The following is a 25035-nucleotide window of genomic DNA, read 5'->3' as shown; positions in this document are numbered from 1 at the left end:
AACAGGAAAACATAAATTCACGTCTATAAAAACGAATACGGGGTAAACAATTTTTTATGGAATGTGGGGTTTAAACTTACATGTTAACACCGTGTAATCTTTAAACCTGTTTACCATTTACATCATTGATAAAAATAACAGACTGGGATAGACATTCTGCTTTTAGCACAGCTTATCCCATATTCTGCTAGCGTCCCACTTATGGGACGCTTGTAAAAAAAATTGCTAAAATTTATTAAAAACTAGTTAAAACACAAATTATGTTTCATTGTATTTGAAAATGGCTAGACTATTGAATTTGTGTGTGTTTTGTGAAAAAAATTAATTTAGAAAAATGTTATAGTGCCGGATTTGCAGGACTTGTCAAAATGGCGGAAAAAAGAAAACATGCGCACAGGAAAATGCATATCTTCTAAAATATTAACATTTTAAGTGCAAAATACATTTGAAACTTGTAGCAGTACCATATTTCTATCTGATAAAAATTTAAGAATAACAATTATTTTTTTTACTACTTCATTATATCAAGTGTACAACAAGCGTCCCATAAGTGAGACGCTAGCAACGAATGGCCCCATGTAGATTGTTACACAAACGTCACATTTATTGGACACTAGCGAGAAACACAGATGCAAATGTTTATGTTAAATGGTTATTTATGGTGAAACAATTGTTGACTTTGTTAACTGCTGACTTTGGGATGTTAAGTAGTATTTATAGATATTTAATTATGACCTTGACCTATATTTATGCAGATTGTTACACAAACGTCACATTTATTGGACATTAGCGAGAAACACACATGCAAATATTTATGTTAAATGGTTATTTATGGTGAAACAATTGTTGACTTTGTTAACTGTTGACTTTGGGGTGTTAAGTAGTATTTATAGATATTTATTATGACCTTGAGCTATATTTTCTTATATATTATTGTATTAAAAATTGCAAATATTGAAAAACTTACATTTTATTTTTAAGTTTTCAGAATTACACTTACTGAAGTATTTAATACCGTTGAATACAAACTAATTTAGCATTGCTGTAAATTTACTAGCGCTGATATTAAAATTATGACAAACCAGAATAATAATGGCCACGATTTAGGTGAAATGATTCAGTCATGGGGGTTGGTTAACTCTCTTCATATAAGAGAGCTTAAGCTACATATAGCAGAAATGTGAATTAGCTGTGTACAGTTTTCATGCCCTAATAATATTCCCCTCCAAAGGTTCACAATACCAATTTTACTTTGTTAACTTTTTAAGGAGATTCCTGGTGTTAGATTGGGAGATGTTCGCATAGTGAGGTACATACACGGATGAGAGCCACGAACACTCAATACAGTCACCCAGAGACGGATCCGAGCCCTAGAAATAAGATGTATGATGTCCTAATGTACGCCTGTGGGGGGGGGGGTGAATAGCGAGGGTAACAAAAGAGAGGATGGCTGGATGACATCTGGGACTGGACCGGATCATCTTTTGCAAATTCACTGAGGGCAGAGTTTCTTTCAGGCATCATTTCAGAGGTGGGGGGAGGGGTGGGCTCTGCCCCCAGAACAAAATGGAATTTATATACTAAACATTTTTTACCAATGTCCACCCTTCCCCTGAAATTTAAGTCCCCATCCCTGAAAATTTCAAGTACGCCCGCCAAAAAATCAATTATTTATATTTAATTATATTACTGTTTCGATGAATAATAACAATATTTGTGATCATGTGTGTATAATTAGATGTACTAGTCACAGCCTTACTTATTTCCAAGTGTTATTCACTTTGATAAATGCTAGATTGAAAGAAAACTAGACTTTTGAACATAATATCTGCATTTTAGACCATGGTATGGCTAACCAAATTGATCATTATCAGTATTTTTAGCTGTCCTAAACAATGTAATCATTGGTCTAGCAATACAAAATCAGTACACAGCTTAATTTTCGCGTGAATAGCCATATTTCGTGATAAATGATTTTATTTTTCAATAAATGTACATGGGGCCGTTCGTTGCTAGCGTCCCATTTATGGGACGTTTTTTAAAAAATCGATATTTAAAAAAGTATTGATTTAAAAAAAAAATCCATAGTCATTCCTTCATTCAGTGCCCAAAAGCTAAACCATATCAAAAAATAATAAAAATTTGAGACCTTGGGATAATATGGGTTATCTTGGGCTTGATGATTACAACACATTTTTTGGGAATATTTTAAACCTGGGATGTATTTTAAAAACATCCTTCCCATATGATATGGATATTTTTTGTTTCTCTCATAAAATTTCGTGTGACGGTAAAACTGTACCGTCATCTTGCTTACGACCCCTCCGGCTACATACTTTCTTATCCTCTCCACCCTCCCGTAACTAAGCTTTTCTCTCGTTGGCTAGATTTTTCACATGACACAACGCGATACTAATTTTAACCCATAAAGTCCATCTCTTGTTACTGGCATTCACAAGAGAGGAGGGCCGTGGGTTCTACACCCATGTGCGCTGCGTTTTTTATTTTTTTAGATTTGTTTTTGTAATTCATGCAATTCATATACCAAAATAAAAACGTATTTTCTAAATCTAATAAAAACACAGGTAGTATATTCTCGCAGTTTTTAGTAATTTATTATATTATTACAGTCCACATAATCGTGACCTTGATCGGCAGCCATAGAACCTGCTCATTTAATTTACTTGCCGGCTGTAAACCCTTAAAAGAAATGTGGTTATCAGAATTGGCTATTAGTATTTTTACTGATACTAGCTACAGCATTTTCATTATGTTCTCATCCTGCCTGTGACTTAGTTCACGTGTCAGTAGATAACTTACTTATTCTTATTATTTTACACACCTCTTTTCCCTGTAGTGAAGTGTCACAGACGTGCATACCAGTTGCATTATATGATTCCTGCTAGTATTATACTATTATGATATACTTTAGTTAATGAACTTACTGTTCATTTTCAGTTTACGCAATACAATTTACAATTTACCTCTGACGCTTAACTTAACACATTTTTCTATTACTTGCATTACTATAACTGAACCCACTTTACAACACTGTATCAATACTTGTTATCGACACACAGGTGTCTGATTACTTTTGTAATTAATTCACCTTTTTAAAAAAGTTGTCTTAAGTAGAAGACGTATCCGATCTATTAGCATCCAGTTGTGTTTATGTTTTAACACTTGCAACTAATTCTTTCCTATGTTAATTATAGACTAATAAATTGTATTCAATTACAAGGATTATATAGATAAAACCACTTCCACACTTAATAATGCAACAAAAAAAGTACTGTGCGGTGGTAGACTACAGGACGTTATGTGAGATATAAAACTAAGTACATTCTGAGATGTTTGTAAATTAATTGATCGTATTTTTAATTTCTATAAAACAATTTTTCCAACAAATAAATAGCAAAAAAAAATTCTTTTAGTTCTTTGATAAAATTATTTTCTAACTAAACTTATCACTTGTATTATTTTTTTTAAATATCGGTTCGTTTAAACAAACACACACACGCACACGCACATACACACACATGTATATATATATATATATATATATATATATATATATATATATATATATATATATATATATATATATATATATATATATATATATATATATATATATATATATATTATTTTGCAGGGAGACAACAAAGAAATCACACAATTATATTTTATAAGTGTTACGCCCCCTTACAATCGTAAGTAATCATGTTGAATAATGACAACAGTTTACATACAAATAAAATGCAGAACGTAAAAATACATTCCCGAACACAAGTAGATTGTATTGAACAACTAAATGCAAATATACAGAATAGGGAAGAAGTAAGTTGAATAAACTTACAGGAAAATAAACACATTCTTACACAAATTTAAGTACGTCAACAGTGTCTTAGGCGCTGCAGAAAGTAAACCCAAGTTTGTAATCCAATCGCTTAAAAGAGGCTCTACACAAGTTTTACTCTTACTTTTTTGATACACCAAGGAGCTTAACTCCAGTTTGATTTCTGACTTATCTGGTCCTAAGCCTCATCTGTCCGATGGTTCATTTTTCTGTTTAGCGACCATGCGCTCAATCGCCCGCCACTCCGAGCCTAGATCAAACTTTAAACCTTTAAAAACAATTATTTTTTTCAAGATCTTGTCGGATAACTAATGTAATTTTAATCCAATGAAACATATGAAGTAAGTAAATTCCAAACGCATAGAAAGTCTACCAACCCCCCCCCCCCCTCGCAGGTAAAAAGTAGTCCGCCCCACCCTCCCACCCCCACCCACAAAAATATCAAGTGCCCCCCCCCCCCCCCCACACCCCACCACCCGGAGAAAACACTGGTCTCTGAATGTATGTGTGTGCCTCTGTGTGTGATTATGAACCCGATAACAAAGATTCATATATACGTATTAAATCATACATACATTTTTATCAATATTAGTTTTAACCCAAACGAGTACTTTAATCTATTTTCTTGAGAATCGTTTAAATTTTGTTGTAGAAACTTCAATTGTAAGAATTAGATTATAAAAATATATATATATATATATAATATTTCAACGATTTAGTCTAACTGCAAGTAGTACTATACTCTATTTTTGGGAAGCCAAAAGAAATTGACTACCGTTCCAATTAGATTGACGCAACATATAAAAAGTGCAATACCTTAATTTTTGAGTGAAAACCAATTTCTGGTATTTTTTTTTCTTCGTCCAGTTTCTCAAATACCTTCAGAATGAATTTAAAATTGTATATTCTCTGAATATTCTCGGAATATTCTCTGAACGTTTCGCCAGCTTCTATATTTATTTAGTCCGATTTTACTTTATGATCTCAGCTTTTACTCTTACGTCAGATACAACGAAAATCTTTATTTTAATTGTATATAAATAATTGATACTTTCTTTGATCATTTCGGTCATGATCATTACTATAAAGATCCAAAACAATATTTTATTGTTAACAACTATTTCATTCATTCATAAACTTTAATTTTTTTGTTTTTTAAAAAAATAATCCTATTGTAAATTTAATACTGCTTTTTTTGACAGTATTTGCAATATGTGTGTACGACATCAGAATTTTACTCAAATTGTATAATATAGTTACTCCCCTTTTCAAATCATTTACGTAAAACTGGTACAATAAAATAGTTTACAAAAAAAAGTAGGACAACTGTAGGCATATTTACATTTTGTAATTTTATTTACTATTTAATTTAACATGCATTGATGTGATTCACAACAGATGTCTACACAAACAAACATCTAGTCAACAGAGAATTTCACTCAGCAGTTGACAGTCTGTCATCATTTTGGGGAAAGCCGTTTTGGTGAGTGTTTGATTTCAACTTAAACTCAAAGCAATAGTTTTTATTGTTAAAAAAACTCTGCGAAATATTGTAAATTTATCATGCACCAGTCGGTGTTAACACAAGGTTCTTTTTTGTTTTTTTATTTTTTATAACCACAGCCGTCGTAGCTTCATCTCCACGAATTCCAAAGAATTAGTGAAGCCTGTTATACCGTGCCAGATAATGCCTTTATGTATAACTTTACTCGCCCACATACCGTTTACGTTTACTCGATGACAATCTCTATACCACCAGCCGCCTTTATAATCCTCCGCACAGTGCTGAGAACTTCTGTCATTGTCTCTATCTAAAGTAGAAAAGGCCATTTGGTTGTGTGTATCTAAGTTGTCTGTAGCGTTGCCTGTCTTGTATGTAAACTTTATCCTATACAAATCTGCTTCATTTCCCACCTTCACATTACTGTACACGGCGTAGTAGGATTTACCTTCATATTTCATGTCAAACCTCAGTTCACTGTAGCCCTGTGAACAGATACAAACATATTTTGTTTTAAATTAAGTTACTGTAAAAATTTCAATGAATATGTTGAAAAAAAGGTTGAGTGGATAACACTATAAATCATTTAGTGTAGTTAAGAAACAATTGTATCTATTCTGATGATATAGTGAATGCTTCAACATGTGCGACAACAACTTTAAACATAATTTTGCAATCTTGTCCGTATGTCTGTGTGTGTGTCTGTGTGTGTGTGTCTGTTTGTCTGTCTGTGTGTGTGTAAATACGATAACTGGAGTACCGTTAGAGCTAGGTTGATGAAATTTCATACATAAGTATTTTATTAAAATCGTAGATCTCTATTAACTTTTGAGCGATTTCCAATAAACGGATGTGGTACTTTTTCTACTTTGAATTTTTCAAAAGCGTATAACGTGAGTACTTTTTCAGATAGATAAATGAAATTTCACATGTAAGTAAACGATCTAATTCTCTACCTTCTGTCAAAATTTGAGTAATTTCCGTTTACCGGAAGTACTAAGTTTTGCTATTACCGATTTCTCAAAAGACGCATGTACATTTATAAAGTACTAATAATATTGCGCACAATTATGCACATTTTGTTTTGGCGTTCGCTGGGTGCGCATGTCTTTTTTCTACGAGATTCTATTCTACTTTTAGCTCAATTTCCATTCTGGAGAATTGCGTTTATTAACCCGTGATTTCTGGGAACGTATGAATGTATGAATGTATGATAGTGTGTCCGCAGGTTTAAGTCGTATCTCCTCCTCAACGAAGCAATATCGAGGACTAGTTCCAAAAGCAATTATGTTAAGCAAGTTACGAGGATGAACATAGGCAACCAGACCACTTAGCGACTTGAAACATGTACCAATTGACTCCTGCTATAATGTAGAACAATATTGCCGAAGAAAGTTTTCAAAAATATCCTTTTGTTCGGTCACAAAATTTTTTTTTAATTAATTAAAATTTGGACCGAATTAGTAGGCATGTTTATCCAACCACACCACACGCGTCATCACGTTCAATAGCTGCGCCATCACGTTCAATGGCTGCGTCATCACGTTAAGTAGCTAGGTGCGCAATGGTTTTAGTCATGTAACTCTATTGTAAATAAAACATGTAAAATACTGAAAAAAAAAATTAATAAAAAACGTTTCAATAACTAACCAATGGTTTTACTAACCCTGCTCTTGATTAACGCTACGACATAGCTATTTTTAGATAACATAAGGAAATTGCGCTAAAATTGTCACTAGACTTTTTAATTACCTTGTTTTTTAAAGTTGAGGTACTGTTTGAGCATAGAAAAATATGAATTTTGTATTAATACTCTTATAAAAGACACTACAATTCCTTCACTTGTCCAATTGGTCAATTAAAGAATGTGCTGAATGATAGGTGATAGACTGGTAGGGGTAAAAGCCAGGCCAAGAAAGCTTTAGACAAACTTTATGCATTTAGCAATGAAGAGAAGACATTACAACAACAGTAATAAATTTTTTAAATGTAACAATTTTAAATGGTTTTTACAACTACGTTTTCATTTGTATTATTTGTAGAATGCTAGCTGTAGAAGACATATTTTCATTAAAACCTTTGAGGACCAAGGGACACATGTGTCCCAAAGTTTCAAATTATCGCCAAACGAATTTAGAGTTGTTAAATTTGCTTTTATCAATTTTTATATGATTTAATTAATCAACCTAAGGCTGTTTTCAGTATATATAACATAGCTTTGTTGTCATATTTTAGGAAACTTTCCACTTTTAGACCATTCGCAAAGCTACAGTTTACATTTTTATATAATTTATACTAAATGTAACAGAAATAAATAACTTGTGGTTTTTTAAAGGTTTACTTTTGAGATATCATATTTACATTTGTTTTTCCTAATAGTTTTTTTTTAAAGTGTAATTTTTTTTGCTTGGGACATATATGACTTTTAGAACACCGCGCAGAAAAATATACTACGCACAGTAGATTTTTCCCTTCAGAGGGAGTGTTAATAGTGGCAATTACCTTTCATACCCCCCCCCCCCTCGATATTTCCAACTCGGAGCAATTACGCTATGTCTATTTATGGATAAGTAAGGACTAGGGTTAGGTTAGGTCTAGTGTTAGGATTAAATCTTGGTTTGGAGTTGAGTTTAGGATTTGATGTTAGGGTAAGCTATAGGGTTGGAGTGTGGGGGTTAAGGTCAGGATTCTTCAGCATCAGGATGTGGGTATTTGATGGGAGAGGGGTAATGTCCTGACCCTAAACTGACACGTTTCATTATCATCAATAGAACATGACTTGCCCATTGAACAATCAAACGTCCTCGTGAGATTTGAAAAAGGAGAATGAGGCAAAATATTGTTTTCAACTAGAGGCTTCTGAAAACACACTTTCAAATACAAGTTATTGACTATGGTTATGGGAAATTTAAAATAGATGTTGATCACAATGAACATCCCAATGTTATTTGGCATATAAAAACCTTGTTATTTTAATTGTTTGGTAGCTATGATTATTGATAATAGTAAACAGTAAGTGCAGAGGCGTATCGAGTGGAGGGGGGGGGCGTGTTGCGGACCGCACCGGGTGACACTATTTAGGGGGCTGACACAAAGGCAAAAAAATAGCAAAATACATACAGAAAAGTGATAATTTCCCTTCATTAAATGATTAATTAAAGTGAAAAAAAAGTCTTTTTAGAGCAAAGTGGACAAATCCCGGCAAGGGTGGAGTGGAGAGGGGGAGTTACATCAACTCAACGTTGCAATATATGCCTGAGGAAAAAGGTTTGGTTTGGAATCGCAATAACCTATGTGCTAATCCATGTATGGGTGGGTGGGGTAAAAAAATTAAATACATCCAAAGGAAAAACAATTGTGAAAACATATAGGCCCTACACATGCGTATACACATACTTACAAGTCTATATGGAATATATATATATATATATATATATATATATATATATATATATATATATATATATATAATTATATATATATATATATATATATCAATATTTATATATATATATATATGTATATATATATATATATATATATATATATATATATATATATATATATATATATATATTTATTTATTTATTTATTTTTTCCTTACGGGAAGGGGGGGGGGGGACATCATTAGTTGCCGCACCGCGTAACACCTGACCTCGCTACGACACTGAGTAAGTGATTCCTTTTCAAACTGATTCGCAAGACGTCTGTAGATTTTTGAGAATGAAACTTGTGATGGGATACCATGTATTTCTGACCATTAAGACTACTAGTCCACGGAACCTGATCTCCATGTTTCATAAGTAGATAAAGTGATGCCAAGATATTGATTTGAAGTTTTAAAAAAAGGCATTTATACGCACAAGTGACAAGAATTCAAGTTTAAATATATGTAAATGATAGCGAGAGCTCTCACTTAGTGATTACTTGAAAGAAATATCAATTCAAGACCTGTTCGTAGAGGCAAGAAGTTATCTTCAACCTCACAACCTGAACAGAAAAATGCAGGAGTTATGCACAATGTGCAAGAGAAATGATTGAGAACAGAACTGACACTATGTGTGTTGTCTGCCATATTCGCTTATATTACATAACATCACGTAGCTGCTTCCAAAATCTTCCTTCTAAGATGACTATACTCTCATAAAGAACATAAATGTGTTCTCCTTACTGATATTCTTAATTTCGAATGTACCAGAACAAGAAACACAAGTTTGATCACCTTTGTAACAAACACTTTGATATAACGCATAACGCAATCTATTTTTTGATAACTTTCCCATTACGCCCATAGGGACAAAATGTCCCATGCTGTATCTCAAAAACCATTTAAGAAATCAGAAAACCGTTAACATTTTTGTAAATCTACGTCTCATTTTACTATTAAATAAGTGCACAGATATTTAAAATTATGTGTGCATTCCTTGTGGTCCTGAAAAGGTTAAGTTAAAACTAAAATTTAAACGTACTTTTTGTGTGAGGTTTGAGATCCAGTCATTTCCCAGCCAATAGTCTCCAGCCAAAGATCCAAAACCATTTTTGTAGTCGCTCCAGTTTCTGGTGAAATTTACGTCACCTTTGACACGTCTCTGAAAATAAACAAAAACGATTAATGTAAAAAATTAATCTAATTTTCGTTTGAAAATTAAAAACTAAATATGATATTTTCCTGTACAATGGACGAAAACTCCGAGGTCAAATAACCGGGTAAATAAGGCTTGAGATCTGGAAACAGCAAACCATAAAGGAGAGAAAACTAAAAAATCAAAAGCTGTGGCCTTGTAGCTTGTCCTTTGATCAACAAAGGCTATGGAAGCAAATCAAGAAAGAAAAGTAGGCTAGAAATTGAGTCAACGGGTCACGTGGCGACTTTTAATACATCATTGTATTATAGGAAATACTCTCCAGTATTTTATTTAAGACTGAACAAGAAAACGTTCATACAAACCTTTACAGAACAACTCACTACACGTACCATGCGACTTTCATTGGTATTTTGATGACGCAATCGAACATACATTAAGATAAAGTCTGAAGGATTGAAAACGATAGGTCAAATATGAAAAACTTAACTTGAAAGATTTTCATGTAATACAAAGCAGGATCAGATTCATGTAAAGAAAATGTTTCGTTACAGGCAGAATGAAGTTCAAAAAAATGTAGAGCAAAGTTTCAGTCTATAGTTGTCAAAGACAATTCGTTTTGGGTAGTTGACTAGTAATTAATAACACAACTTAAAACTCATCAGTGGAAATAAAGTTACTAATTTTTAGGGAGTGTATCATACCATAAGCATCACTATTTGTTGTATTTCATAATTGTATTTTTAACATTTGTATTGAGTCGAGAGATAAACTTTGTTATTTTTAATTTAAAAGATATTGCTTTTTGTGTTGCATTCAACTAAATAAATACAATACAGGCTTATCCATAGTCTTTAAGTGAGAAACATTTATATATATATATATATATATATATATATATATATATATATATATATATATATATATATATATATATATATCAATATATTTACGGCTCTATAGTTATTGACACGTTATTAAATCTTGCTTCGACGCATTAACAAACGTCTTGTAATTAAACTCAGAATTATTTTACCCGGATAACTGAGATGGGTGTTAGTTGACAGCCACCAATTTTTTTTACTTTATCTATTCAGAGAACTACTTGAGCAAGAGTGTAGGTTAGTTTAGCGAATCTTAATCTATTTTAATATTTTTTTTTCTAATTTTTGCATCGTATGTTTACTATTTTATACTTTAGGCCTGAAGTCCTAAAAAATCTACGCATGTTGATATGGTACATTTTCTATTAAAATATTTGAAAACTGAGCTTTTGACGAAAGATAGTTAGACTCAATTCAATTAGTTTACACCTACCCAAAAATGTTTCACCACATGTTATTCATAATGAAAAATAAAATTTAAAAACATAAAATAAATGACAAGACCTGATAGTTATTCGACTTTGGATTAGGGAAAATAATATTGAAAATGCTAATCAACACGGAAAACAACTCGAACGAAAATGCTAAAGTTGTCAAGGATTACTAAATAATAGAAGCATGCAGTACCTGTATAACAATCCATTCTCCACCGTCTGTATTGGTGTCACACAAGGCCAGTTTATTTTCACTTAGTTTAACAACTGTTTGTTTGGGTAGACTTGAGTTTTTGCTCCTAATACACTAGAACAAATGAAATAAAATTAGCGATTTATAGCCAAAAGATTTAACAAAAACTCTCACTGCATTATTTTCATTTTCCGCAATTCACTTTTTTAAAATAAATCGCTTTGATGTATCAAATAGAAATTAAGTATAAACATATATTTTAAACTTTCAATAAAAATTATTGATTTTAACTTTATTTATTTATAAAAATAGTTTAGGTAAATGATGACTAAGCACAATTTATTTCAACTAGTATAGCCATTTCTTTAAATAAAATTAATTGTTTGCTCTAAAAGTGAAAGGATGGACACAAACGAAACTGTCAAAAACGTTCAAGGGTCCTGTACAGTTGTTTTTTCTTACCTGTATTGTTAATTTTAAAAAGAATTGATCATCGTTGTACTCGTCAATAAAACCTTGCAAAGATTTGTTGAGACCGTCTACCAAATTTAATGTGGAATTGATATATTCTTGTGTGATAGTTTTCTTTATATTTGTTTCCATATCATTTAATCTGATATTGATTTGTTCTGTTTGGTTCTGGGTGTTGGCTAACGATGTTTGCATTGATTCGTTTAAAACAGCAACACTATTTTTATTTAACTCTATTTTTGAAAAGAGTTTGTTTTCCATCATCTGGAAAGTTTTGTTTACATCAAGAGTTAAATTCTTTATTTTATCATCCAACATTTTATTATCAAGTGAAGAAGAACTGATCTGTTTATAACTGTTATTTAACTCTGCATCTGTTTGACCAAAACTTTTGTCTGTGTTGAACTTAGTGTCAACAGAATGTGACATCTGTAATGACATTGTCATGTCTGCACCTTTCAGTCTGTCTGGGTCTTCAAACGATTTGAGAAAGTCGGCCATTGTGTCAACAGATTTAACATAGTCAGAAGTTTTAGCTTTCAGGTTCATCATTAGAAATGTGTCACGCGATTTTCTTGGTAAACTCTCTGTCTGTTTCCCAATTCTATGAATGGATCCTGTTGTATTCACATACTGTACTTCACATAGGAAAATGCTATCATTGCAGTCTGAACTATTCGATAAATAAATATCTAATTGAGAAAATGTTTTCGATATTTTCCCTTCTACTCTTTTTCCAGCACTTTTATAATCTTGAAACTTTGAATCTGATTCTGAAATAGACGCCACCAAAATCTTCCCCTCTCGTTCACTGATCCTATAGACTGACATGTTGACAAGAGCTGATATCTGAGTGTCTTCTCTTATGTTTTCTGTACACTGGAGTTGTGCACAAAATAAATTCTTGCCATGGATAAAAATATTCACTATTTATGTTAATCTTTAGACCTGAAAATAAACAAAACACTTATCCATTTCTTTAAGTAAAAAGTTTAAAATAATTCGAATTAGTTTATGGGGTAAAGCATCAATGTGTCTGGTGAGACGATTTTTGATATCAGGGAAGATTATTAGGCTCTTGGAGAATTATTAGTATCTGGTTTCATAACATTACATGTGCTAAAGATTTTGTATTTTCATTTAAAAAGGGGCGTGCAGGATAACTATTTAAGTAGTGCAGCATCTCAAAAAATGACTGTGTCAAAACTGCCACCGGGCTGTAAAACGTATTTTTTACGATATTTAAAAGAAAATCATATAATAAAAGTAATTTTGTAAATGGTTTGCACATAGGCAAATAGTTTTTATTAAGATATATTCTTTAAGCTACATTTATTTTTAAAAAGTTGTATCGTTACAGCTAATTAAAAATAAACACAAGAAAGTCAATATAAGTTAATCTACAAAATATTTTTTTAAACTGCGTTTGAGTTTGATATATTTTTATAATACGTACTGTTTTGAAATTATTGGAAATAAAACCAACAATTGAAAAAATGATTTTAAAAGAGAATAAAGTTATTAGACTCAATCATTTGAAACTATTACGAAAATAAGACTTAAATAATATTACCTGTACTTGAAATAACATTTATTGAGATGACCATGTACAGCACAGCGAACATCATTGTGCTATTGATGCTTTATAGCTTTAAAATTTAACAAATCACAAAAACCCAAAACTTTACTTCAACGACTTGAATCTCAACTAACGAAATTGAAATGCGAGCTGGTTTAAATAGGAATATCCAGGTAGCCTTTTTCGCATTTTTATCGAACTGACGTCACAAATTAAGATAGAGTAAATCATATTTATTTTTAACTTTTGTTACCAAAATATTAAGACTGCAACGTGCCAAGTGCCAAGGTGCACCTTGATACATTTATCTATTCCCGCCAGAGTTTTTAATTTTTAAAGCGCTCCGTTCTTTGCCAAAACTGGCAGGCAAAAATTCTGCTTCTAAATTGAGTTAGAAATTCCATGTAAAAATGATGCGACGAAAATACTCTAGACTAGATACAATGTGATAAATGAGATTGCAAAATCAACGGTCGCAAAAAAAATGAGCAGGTAAACTGAAAAACAGATATTAACGGGGACGAAAATAGAGCAGGTAAAGTGGAAAACAGCTATTCACATCTATCAAACAAATACGGGGAAAACAATTTTTATGGAACGTGGGGTTTAAATTAACATCGTGTAATCTTTAAACCTGCTTACATCATTGATAAAAATACCTGACTGGGATAGACATTCTATTTTAAGCACATCTCAGCATGGGCTTGCTGATTAAATCAAATTTTTTTGTGACTATTTTAAATCTTGGGGTGTATTTTAAAAAAATCCTTTCCGTATGATATGGATAGATTTTTGTTAATGTTATAAAACTGCGTTCCATTCTAAAAAATGTGCCGCCATCTTGTTTACCATCTCCCAGCTACATACGTTTGTATCCTCTCCACCCTCCCCCCAACCGAGTTATTCTCCAGTGCAGTGGTTCCCAAACTTTTTCGAGTGGCGACCCACTTTTATCAATATAAATAAAGCAAAGTGCGTCAAATTTGGCACGATGATGCCTTGGGGCGATAGAATACGAGGGCAAGTGACGGTTTGCCGAAAAGTCCAAGGAAAAGGGGTCAAAACTGACCTCGACCGACCGGCACCTTATATAAGCTCTATTACGAAAAAAACTTTTGCCCGACGACCCCCCTTGAAATTTTGTGAAGTGGTAGGAGAACGCCTTAAATTGTCACAAAAAACTCGCAATGTCCGGGAAAACTTCGTAAAGGGGATCAAAACTGACCAGTTGTATTTCGCTTATAATTTTTTTTTTATTTATGGGAAAAACAGAGGGTCATTTCAACGCGGATTTTAGGGTACTTACACTCAGTATATCTGGCTCATTTTTTGCATGCTCCTAGGTAAATGGCTTGTCCTTTAGGAAAAACTGTCGGTTTGACTCAAAGCCCTGGACTAGGGCTAGAACGTGACGGTGATTGAAAATCTCCTTATTTGAGCTATATAACGAAATAAATTCTTGCCGAACGACCCCCACCCCCCTTGATATTTTGTGAGGTGGTAGGAGAACATCTAGGGGTGTCAGAAAAAACTCGCCATGTCCGGGAAAAATTTGGAAATGGGTCAAAACTGACCAGTCGTATTTCCCTATATAATCTTTGTATTTTATGGAAAAAAACAGGGTAATTTCAGCATAAATTTTAGGATACTCAACCTCTATTTATCTGGCCATTTTTTTTTTGCATGCACCTCTATAGATGACTAGGCCGTATGGAAAAACCGTTGGTCAGACTCAAAGCACTCGACGAGGGCTAAAAAGTGACCGCGAGTGAAATTCTTATTATATAAGATATAATTGACTAACGATCTCCCTAATATTTTGTGAGGTCGTAGACCAACCTCGGAGGATAACAACAAAACATTATTCCCGTCGAAAAAAACCTTAGGGTCGTTTGATTTGTCCAGATGACGTATTTTCTTATAAACAATTGTTTGTGAAAAAGTAAACAAAGACATTCTTCATTCGTTCAATTTTCAAGGGAGGTAACTTTTTAAAAATAATTATTTTTCAATCAATTGTTTACTATTTTCAACATTAACAGAAAATGACGAAGTATATCATTTGTTTCAGTAAAAAATTAAGTTGTTAATTGAGATTTGCATCATAATTAAATAAGTTAATTAATTTTGAAAGTCAATGTAATATAAATTATGAGATATACTGTTCATGGAACTTTTGTCGTTCTAATTCCATTTTAGTCATACATTTCGAACTTTCCATTATTTTCTCTGAAAACGGACTTAAACAATAAACATCAACAACATTTTCTCTAAAATTAGCATTACTGTTTAAATTTAAGCTTTCCAGACCTCAGCCATCTCTAAATAATTAAGCATTCAAATTCTCAAATGTTTTTGAAAACCTAAGCGAAGCTAGGCAGTATGCCTAGTAAAATATAAGTGACCCGCGATCTCCATAGAAATAAAAAGTCGAAATGAATAAGGAAATTAAATAAACACTAAAATAAGATTTTCTTGTAGACTTTCCATATGAATTATTCTTGATAACTGTTTTAATACGATAAGTGAAATTACATGTTATTAACTAGCCTCAACATTCGCGCTAGAGTTCGCCAACCCTATGTCATTCTCGACATTTAATCTATTTCTTTGGTTTGTTTTCAATTGGAGAAATGTTGAAACTCAATTATCGCAAAGATATCTAGACCCAAAAAATGAACTAAAACTCGAAGGCAATCAATTTCACGTTTGAATATGAATGCTGCATACTACACCAACATTGTGTGAGCAGGTTTTCATTAAATACTTTACGTGACGCGGAATCATTCCACAAACCCAATAATTTATCTTGTAATTCATCGTAAATGTTGGCAACATCAAGGGAAGCAGAGAATAGACAACGTGTCCATGCAGATAATTCTTCTTTCAGCTCAGGGAAATTACGCCGCAGTTCGTTTTCAAGAGATTCAAGATGAAGTCATCTTTTAAATTCTTTATATCTATCAAGCAGAGTCATCTACCATACTGCAGAGTTTCTAAAACATGGCAATATTCCCAAGATTTATTTTTCTTCGGCATTTGTGCAGCTTTGATAAAAATGCCCCGAGATTATCATGAAAAGAGATACTATTTGTTCAAATGTTGTTGTTTGAATACATCTGCTAAGTAAGATACCCTCTCCAACCACGCTTTGTCGCTAAAGTATATCAAAAGATAATGTTTTCCTTGCACTTCCAAAAACAACTTGATTTCATCGTTCAATTAAAAACACGATAAATATTTCATTTTGACTGTAGTACAGAAAAGCTCTTTAAACAGAGGCTCCAGATTTAATATAATGTATGTCTTTTATTAGCAATGGAGTCGGAAGAGTCTTGCTGGCGAGGGCATACCGGTAAATCATGCAGTAGATCCCTTTGGTTAGGGAGCTACATTTTGACTCAACATAAATTGCGCAACATCCGTGTAAACCCCACAGAAGTTTTCCCATTCAAGAAACATATTTATTTTCGCCATAACTTCACAAAATAGCGACTCTTCTTTGCTATTATCTGAATGAACATATTTCACAAAGTCAAGCAACTGCAAACACGAACTCACGTCTGTTGATTCATTAAATTGAAATTCAAACAATTGGGAAAGGTTTATCCCATTCAATTTTTTAACATCGACAGACATGTTTACTACAAGCCGTTGAATGGTATTATTAGACAGATATTCGTTGCATCTTTACTGCACTGGAATCCCGAAGAATTAATTTCATCATCTTCAGTATGCAGGGTTTGATGAGATTTTCTCCTATTGTGTGAGGTTTTTTGCTTGGCATTTCCTAATGCGACTTCATATGATGCTTGCACTAATGCTGCGTTTTCTTGGTGAAATCTTCCTGTTCAATTAAGTCTCAGACGTTTGCAACTACAAAAAGAACTCCATATCTTTTTGACGTATTCCGAATGACTCGTCTCAAAATGACACTTTAGTTTTGAAGTTTTCACAGACTAATGACTGAGAACAACTTTGCACAGTTCGCATTATTTATTCTCAATGCCGAATTTTAGATATTTTTCTAAATATTTATGTTTATTTTAATGCTAGGGTTTAGTCTACCAGTTGGCGACTCCCCCTTCGACCCCCCAGAAAACCACCAGTTTGGGAACCCATGCTCTAGTTCCTAGATTGTTCACATGACACACCGCAATATTAATGCATGAAAGGTAATGCAACCAAAATATTCTCTCTTCTTACTGGTTTTCCCACGTGGAGTTTAGGGCCGTCGCTCCTACTCCCTCGTGCTCTTGGTTTTGTACTTTTCTCATTTCATGTTTAGTTACTGTAACATTGTAACTCATGTAATTCATAATATATCAATATTTCCAAGTATTTGTTACATCTAAAAATGCACATATAGTCTGCTCTTACAGCTGACCTACTTCTACGTGCTCTTGGTTTTATATTTGATGTAAGTCATTTTTATTTACTGCAACAATTTTGTAATTCATGTAAATATTATATCATTATTACAAAGTATGTGTTAATTCTATTAAAAGCGCATTTATCCTCCTCTCGTAGTTTTTAGAAGCTTATAGGACCTAATTTATTTACAGGCCCTAAACTGCGGCCGTTGAGTTGACCCGTAGCCATTAGACCTGCTCATTAAGTTTACTTGTCTTCTAGAAAACCCTTGCAAGACAAATGGTCATCAGACTTGGTTATTAGCATTGGTGCTGATTGCTGTTACTAGCTCCTGCAATTTCATTGAGTGCTCATCCTGCTTAAGACTTAGTTCACATACCAGAAGAAATATTATTTGATGCAATTTATTCCCCGTAGTGAAGTGGCGATGACCCACCTACCGGTTGAATTATATATATCCTGTAGGTAGGACACTATGATGATTAATTACACAATAATTATTATTGTTAACTAAACCCTAATAAATTATATAATGCTTTTCATCACCTACTATAAGCCATTTTTCTACAACTTGTTTATTAATAGATCCCATTGTACTACACTTTATTAATATATTACTTTCATCGACACAGTTGTGTCTGATTAGCTTTTGCAATCAATTAACTTTTATTTTAAGGAGTCTTTAAGTAGAAGACGTATAAGATCCGTTAGCATCAATTTCTGTTTATCTTTTAACACCAGTAACCTATTCTATTCTACTAATTATACACCTAAATGGTGCCTCAAAAGAAAATATGGAATGGTGGTAGACTATGGAAATTTTATTTTACTTATAAAAATTTTGCCTAAAACAAAACAGATTCTTAAATGTTTGTCAAATAATTGATCAGTTGACTATTTTCTAAGTAGTAAAATAGACATTTTTATTATTTGAAATTCGGTTCCATTAAAAAAAAATATAAATACACAAGGGAGGCAACCAATAAAGTGTAGAAATTTTTTTTCGTTATAAGTGTTACGCCCCTTAAAAGCTTAGGAATCGCGATGGATATTGACAACACATCCGTTTGTTCTGGTTAAAAGTAATCAGTTTATCAAGAATAGTCAATATATACTGTAGGCCTAATACATGACACACTTTAATATTGGGATTTTTTGTTTCAATGCTTCTTAAATGTAGAAGACTATTTTTGATTACTAACACAACATTTGGGGAGATCCATGTTTTAATATGAACCTGAGTTGAAGACACTAAAGCTAGCTGTTGGGTATAAACGGCTTTGACTATAGGTACTTTGACGAAAGGGGCTTTAACTATTAGTTCTTTGACCACAGCTGGACTTTGACCATAGGTGGGTTCACCATAATAGGTTATGCCGTAATAGGTGCATAACCTATGTTGTTTACGGTAATAGCTTTACACTCAAACGGATTATTTACTACAATATCACTTATCAATTATCTATTTTAATGCCCCAACTCCATCGATCAGTCACACGACTAAATAAATAATCTCTAAATAAAATGCTAACGTTTTTTTTAATATCTCGTATTGGTAACCTCGCAATCGCATCATTTCCACCATGGCTGTCGGTAGCTGTGTCATCCAATTTGGTGTCTTTGTTGTAGATTTAAGCAGTTTCCCTTGAATTAAAATATGGCGGATACCTGAGTGTATTGTTGATAATAGACGGGTGAATAGCATAAACACATTTAAACACAAAATTATATTTTCTTTATATACACATTTCATTGAGTCGCTTCCCTCATTACAGGGATATAAAAAATAAAATTTAAAAAATATATATCATATATTGTTACGTCCCCTTTCCATGTAATTTCGAACAAGTTTGGGAATTCGTAAACAAGAACAAGATGTAATGAAGTAATGAACTGTCACAATTAGCAACTTTTTCTACACGTAAACGAAACGATAAAAAATACAAAAACTATCATAAATACCGCTACAACATCTAACATTATAGCAATATAAATAGATAGTTATATTTCAACGCCAATGGTAGACAAATGTACAGAAAACCCTTGACGTTAAAATATCAGTTTCTGTTTATATTGCTATTTCAGGTACAACGCCTTTTTCCACCCCCTCTACACATCTAACACTATAAGGAGAACACTAAATACGAAGTCCTAAATGTAACTACCCTATTTCTCCCAAACGGTCAATTCAAGTCTAAGTCTACAGATATCCCGTGGGCTCCCTCACCTCATGAAACACGTCCCTGTTAGTCTACTAACGCTGTATTGTCTTGAACAGCCCGTCCACCTCCTAGCGTGAGGGACGGAGTGGCCTAACGGTAGAGAGCTGGTTGCTAACCTGTCTGTTCGAATTCGACTTTAAGTCAGTAGACCGTTGCATCTCATAATAATTCTAGAACTGGTGATGTTTATTGTCAGTCAATTTATTTTTTAAAAAGTAGAATTTAAAAAAACACCGCACGCTTTAAAAAAAAAGCTAGACAATCGTATTAAATTTTTAATAAAGCAATACATTTATTTTGATACAAGTAGAAATAACTTTAACAAGTACTTTCTTAGGATGGCAGCTGTGTTAATAGCAAACTTAGTGTCTTAACATTGTTGTCCAAAGTTAATTTCATACCGTTGTATTGATTTAGGTCTTAAATGTGATTTTATATTGAATTATCTTTAGTATTTTACCACAGTATGCAAAAATATATTCATATTTAAGCCATATTAATTATTTAAGTTACCGCTACATTACTAGTACCGGGCGAATTACGCTAAACTTATTAATTACCGACGCAACTCATATAAAGTACCATATCTTAAATTTAGATAACTTAATGTTTTTTTTTTCCCCGATGACTTGGATCGGTATTTTTCTCTATTTCCGATTATTCAAAAACCTTCAGAAAATGATAATTATAAATTTATATTATCATATTGTAAGAACTTTCCGCCTGAATGAATTTTTTTTCTCGAAAAAAAAAAGAGGTTTTATCATAAGCTTCAATATTTCCGTATCCCAATTACAATTTGACATCTCAGCTCATACTCTTTTGTAAGATAATATAACAATGTTTATTTAATTGTATCGCCGTCGCTGTTTTTTTTAAAGGATGATTGCCATCCGAAAACGTTTGAGAACCTGTGGTATAAATAATTGATCCTCTCTTTGGTCGTTTTTGTTCTCGTTCATTTCTATAAACAAATTCAAAATTGTATATCTAACAACTATTTAATTACAAATCTCTTATTTTCTGATTTCTAATAAACAATCTTATCGTTACTTAATTTATTTTTTAGTTATTACAGTATGTGCACGAGTACATAATTTGATCACCGTGTATGATTTTCGAACTCCCCTTTACTAATTATTTAAGTAATAAACCGGGAGTGATCTCCATTAAAAATTTTCGAATATTCTTATATAAAACATTAGGGGGTGGTAACTCTATAGACATGATTTTAATCCATTTTAAATACTTCAACTTTTTAAAAATAGAATAAAATCTCGTGGAAAATAATTGCACACCAAGTGAACGCCAAATAAAATGTGCATAATAGTGCGAAATATTATTAGTTCTTTATAAATTTACATTAGCTTTTGAGAAATCAGAAATAGCGTAAATTACTCAAAATTTGAAAGAAGGTAGAGAATTAGATCTTTTATTTACGTGTGAAATTTGATTTACATATTTGAAATAGTACTCAAGTTATAGGCTTTTGAAAAATTCAAAGTAGAAAAAGTACTACTTCCGATTATCGGAAATCGCTCAAAAGTTTATACGGATCTATGATTTTGATAAAATACGTATATATTAAATTTCATTAACCTAGCTGTAACAGTACTCAAGTTATCGTGTTTACACACACACATACACACACGCACAGACATACGGACAAGATTGCAATACTAAGTTTTTCCGACTCAGTGAGGTATAAAACGTCGAGATTTGCAAAAATCTCGATTTTTTTTTTGCACGATTACAAGACTTTCTCTATAATGTGTATATACGAGAAAGTAAAAAACAAAACAGCCTACAAATAAAAGAAGAATAACTGTAGGTATGTTTACATTTCAAAATTAATTTATTTACAATTGCATCAAACATGCTTTGATATGATGCACAACGGATCTCTATAGAAACAAACATCTAGTCAAAAGAATTTCATTCAGCAGTGGACAGAGCGTTATTAATAATTCGGGAAAAGCGATTTTGTTAAGTTGACCTTAAACATAGGCAATAGCCTTCAATAAATAAAAATGCAAATCTACATAAATGAAAAGCTATATGTACAATATTGGCGAAATATTGAAAATATTGTCATGCATCAGGAAATTTATTACAATGTTTTATTTTTGCGTTAGTGTTTTATAATCATGGACTTCGTAGCTTCATCTCCACGAGCTCCATAGAATCTCTATAGCCTGTTATACCGCCCCAGTTAATGCCTTCACCATGATCTTTACTCGCCCATACACCGTTAACGTTCACCCGATGACATCCGTCGTTATACCACCAGCCGCCTTTATTACTCACAGCACAGTTACCAGACCATCCATCATTGTCTTTATCTAAAGTGGTAAAAGCAGTTCCATTGTGATAACTAAAGTTATCTGTAGCGTTGCCTGTCTTGAATGTAAACTTTATCCTATACAAAGCTGCTTCACTTTCAACCGTCACATTACTGTACACTGCGTAGTATTATTTACCTTTATATTTCATGTCAAATCTCAGATCACTGTAGCCCTGTAAATAAATATGTTGTAATTATGTTTTAAAAATTATAATTTTTACAATATAAAGCTTAGAGTATTATAGTTAGTCGTCAAAAAAACAACAAGTGTAAGTTGTTTTTTTTTTAATTATTGTGCAAATATTTGATTTTCTTTTAAACAGGAAAAAATAATAACGAGTAATTAATGGTTAGTATATCCTTTAACGGTCATCGGAAATTAAGTATGATTTACATCTTTAAATATCAATAACATAAAAATATTTTGAAAGAACTTTTGTTTGTAATGTTACAAAGCCTTGACCGTTTTCAGAAAAACAAAGACATATAAAGAAAGTTTACCGATGAGAATAGAGCTGAACATATTATGTATTTGTATGTATGTCAAGTTGAGTGAAATCGTGAAACTCATTTATAATTTTATTTAGCATCGAACTTACGTTTATTGTAAGATTTGAAATCCAGTCATTTCCAAGCCAGTAATCTCCATTCAATGTCCCAAAACCTTTTTTGTAGTCGCTCCAGTTTCTGATAAAACTCACGTCACCTTTAACACGCCTCTAGATGATTATAATTTGAGAAAAATACGATAAGTAATGAACCATAAGAGAAGAGACTTACGTATTTTCCAAATGCAAAAATCTATTTAATAAAACCTTGAACTATATCTACAATATAAGCTGAATTACCTAATACATTGCGCATTGAATTTCACAGTTAAATTATTTTTAAACGCATACCAATATTAACGTATATTTTAATAAAAGACTATAAAATTATTATTAAATAATTTCTATATTTACGATAGCTGTTTAAAGCTTGACTAATCTATAAGCTTGCATTTGCAAATTAACTTAAAATGTTTTCAAATTAAAGGACATACATCTTGAATAGAATGTCATTTTTCCTTAAGCTAAACCCTTAAAATCCATATTATCATGAGCTTCTGAGTTAAATGAACACACACCAATCTCTCATTAAAAAATTAAAAATACGAATATGACAACAAAGTAAATTTTATTATTTTACTGAATATTTATGATATAAATATGTATGTCTATAATTTTACTTAGTACGCTAGTCCACCTAGCAAGTAAAACCTACTTTCAGACATGGGTAGGTGTGGAGATGTGTAGAAACCTACATATTGAATTTTTTCAAATCGTCATTTCATCGTAAATTGCAAAAGATAAACAAAACAAAATAATTATTTTTTTGGCGCAGGAATTTACCGCTTGGCAAACAGTACTAGTTACGAACTTTTTACTTTCTCATATACAGAGTATAGAGGAAGTATTGTAATCGTCCCCAAAAATCACATACAATTTTCACCTGGGTTTTGAAATTCCGTCCGTATGTCTATGTGTATGTGTATGTATGTATGTATATGTGTGTCTGTGAACACAATAACGTGAGTACCCATATAGCTAAGTTGATGAAATCGCATATATTAGTATTAGGCTATATCGAATTTGTAGTTCTGTATCAACACTTCAGCTATTTCCGATAATCGGAAGTAAAACTTATTTTTCGTATGAATTTATAAACTACTAATTTTCCACACTATTATACACATATTTTTTTGCCGTTCACTTGGTGCGCAATTCTTTTTTCTACAATATTTTAATCCCTTTTAAATACCTTAAGTAATTAAAAATGTATTTAAAAATTATGTCTATATCCTTAGTAGCCATTCCCCGTAGTGTTATATATGAATATTTGAGAACGTTTAGGGGAGATCACTCCCTCTTTAATTAGTTTAGCATTTAATTAACAGTATCGCAGATAAATTTAACGGTCTGGCGGGTTAAAAGTTTAAAACATGTTTACATTTTGTTTAAATAAAATAATCTGCTGAAATGTAAACTAAAATCTATAACAAAAAACATTACCTGAATGACAATCCATCCTCCACCATCTGTTTTGGTATCACACAAAGCTAGTTTGCTTTCGATTAGTTCAACACTCATGTATTGTAGTAGACATGAGTTCTCGTTTTTGAAACACTGACAATTAAATCATTATAAATTATTATTTAAACATTAAGTCATGTTATTTTTTATTAAGTATGTTTCTTTCATTTAATTATTGTATTGTGTAGCATATAACAATGTATATACGATATTTAAAATATGTAGCTAGAATACATTCGTCAGCTTTTAGCGGATATGCATGTTACGGTAACGATAAGAAGACAAAGTAAAATTGTTTAAGTAATAATAATTTTAAAGAATGGTTCAGTTAAAAAAAACAAATGAAAACTTACGTGATTACGGTAAAAGAAGAAAAAAATACGAATCGTTACCTGTTGTAATAATTTGAAAAGAAACATGTTTTTGTCTTGTATAATAACTTCTTTGAGACCGGCTACCAAATTTAAAGTTGAATTAATGTTCCCTTGTGTGGCAATTTTTTTACTATTCGTTTCCATC

General features: G+C 32.1%; 2 protein-coding genes across 2 annotated transcripts; both read right to left on the bottom strand.

Moving 5' to 3' along the window:
- Positions 1-5218: 5218 nt before the first annotated feature.
- LOC131955192 (fibrinogen-like protein 1) lies at positions 5219-13680 on the bottom strand. The gene is made up of 5 exons (XM_059319212.1): positions 13499-13680; positions 11917-12873; positions 11455-11568; positions 9830-9949; positions 5219-5845 (listed from the first exon to the last, which is right to left on the bottom strand). The coding sequence occupies exons 2-5, from the start codon at positions 12754-12756 to the stop codon at positions 5471-5473; spliced, it is 1449 nt and encodes a 482-aa protein (XP_059175195.1). The 5' UTR covers positions 12757-12873; positions 13499-13680; the 3' UTR covers positions 5219-5470.
- An 8532-nt stretch (positions 13681-22212) lies between these two features.
- Positions 22213-24606, bottom strand: LOC131955181 (ficolin-2). Its single transcript, XM_059319191.1, has 3 exons — positions 24496-24606; positions 23044-23163; positions 22213-22617 (listed from the first exon to the last, which is right to left on the bottom strand). Exons 1-3 carry the CDS (start codon positions 24571-24573, stop codon positions 22573-22575), a joined length of 243 nt encoding a protein of 80 aa, XP_059175174.1. The 5' UTR covers positions 24574-24606; the 3' UTR covers positions 22213-22572.
- Positions 24607-25035: the final 429 nt, after the last annotated feature.

Source organism: Physella acuta, unplaced genomic scaffold (genome assembly GCF_028476545.2).
Source record: "Physella acuta isolate Inbredline_101_S28 unplaced genomic scaffold, ASM2847654v3 ptg001058l, whole genome shotgun sequence".
Taxonomy (NCBI): Eukaryota; Metazoa; Mollusca; class Gastropoda; family Physidae; genus Physella; species Physella acuta.
This window is presented reverse-complemented; position numbering and strand designations above follow the sequence as displayed.

Coding starts and splice junctions, on each gene's coding strand:
- LOC131955192 (XM_059319212.1), bottom strand. CDS start 12,756: ATGTCAGTCTATAGGATCAGTGAACGAGAGGGGAAGATTTTGGTGGCG. Junction 11,569..11,916: donor TTTTAAAATTAACAATACAG/GTAAGAAAAAAC, acceptor CATTTGTTCTAG/TGTATTAGGAGCAAAAACTC. Junction 5,846..9,829: donor TCTCAAACCTCACACAAAAA/GTACGTTTAAAT, acceptor ATCTGTTCACAG/GGCTACAGTGAACTGAGGTT.
- LOC131955181 (XM_059319191.1), bottom strand. CDS start 24,573: ATGAGTGTTGAACTAATCGAAAGCAAACTAGCTTTGTGTGATACCAAA. Junction 23,164..24,495: donor GAGGATGGATTGTCATTCAG/GTAATGTTTTTT, acceptor ATAATCATCTAG/AGGCGTGTTAAAGGTGACGT. Junction 22,618..23,043: donor TTTCAAATCTTACAATAAAC/GTAAGTTCGATG, acceptor ATTTATTTACAG/GGCTACAGTGATCTGAGATT.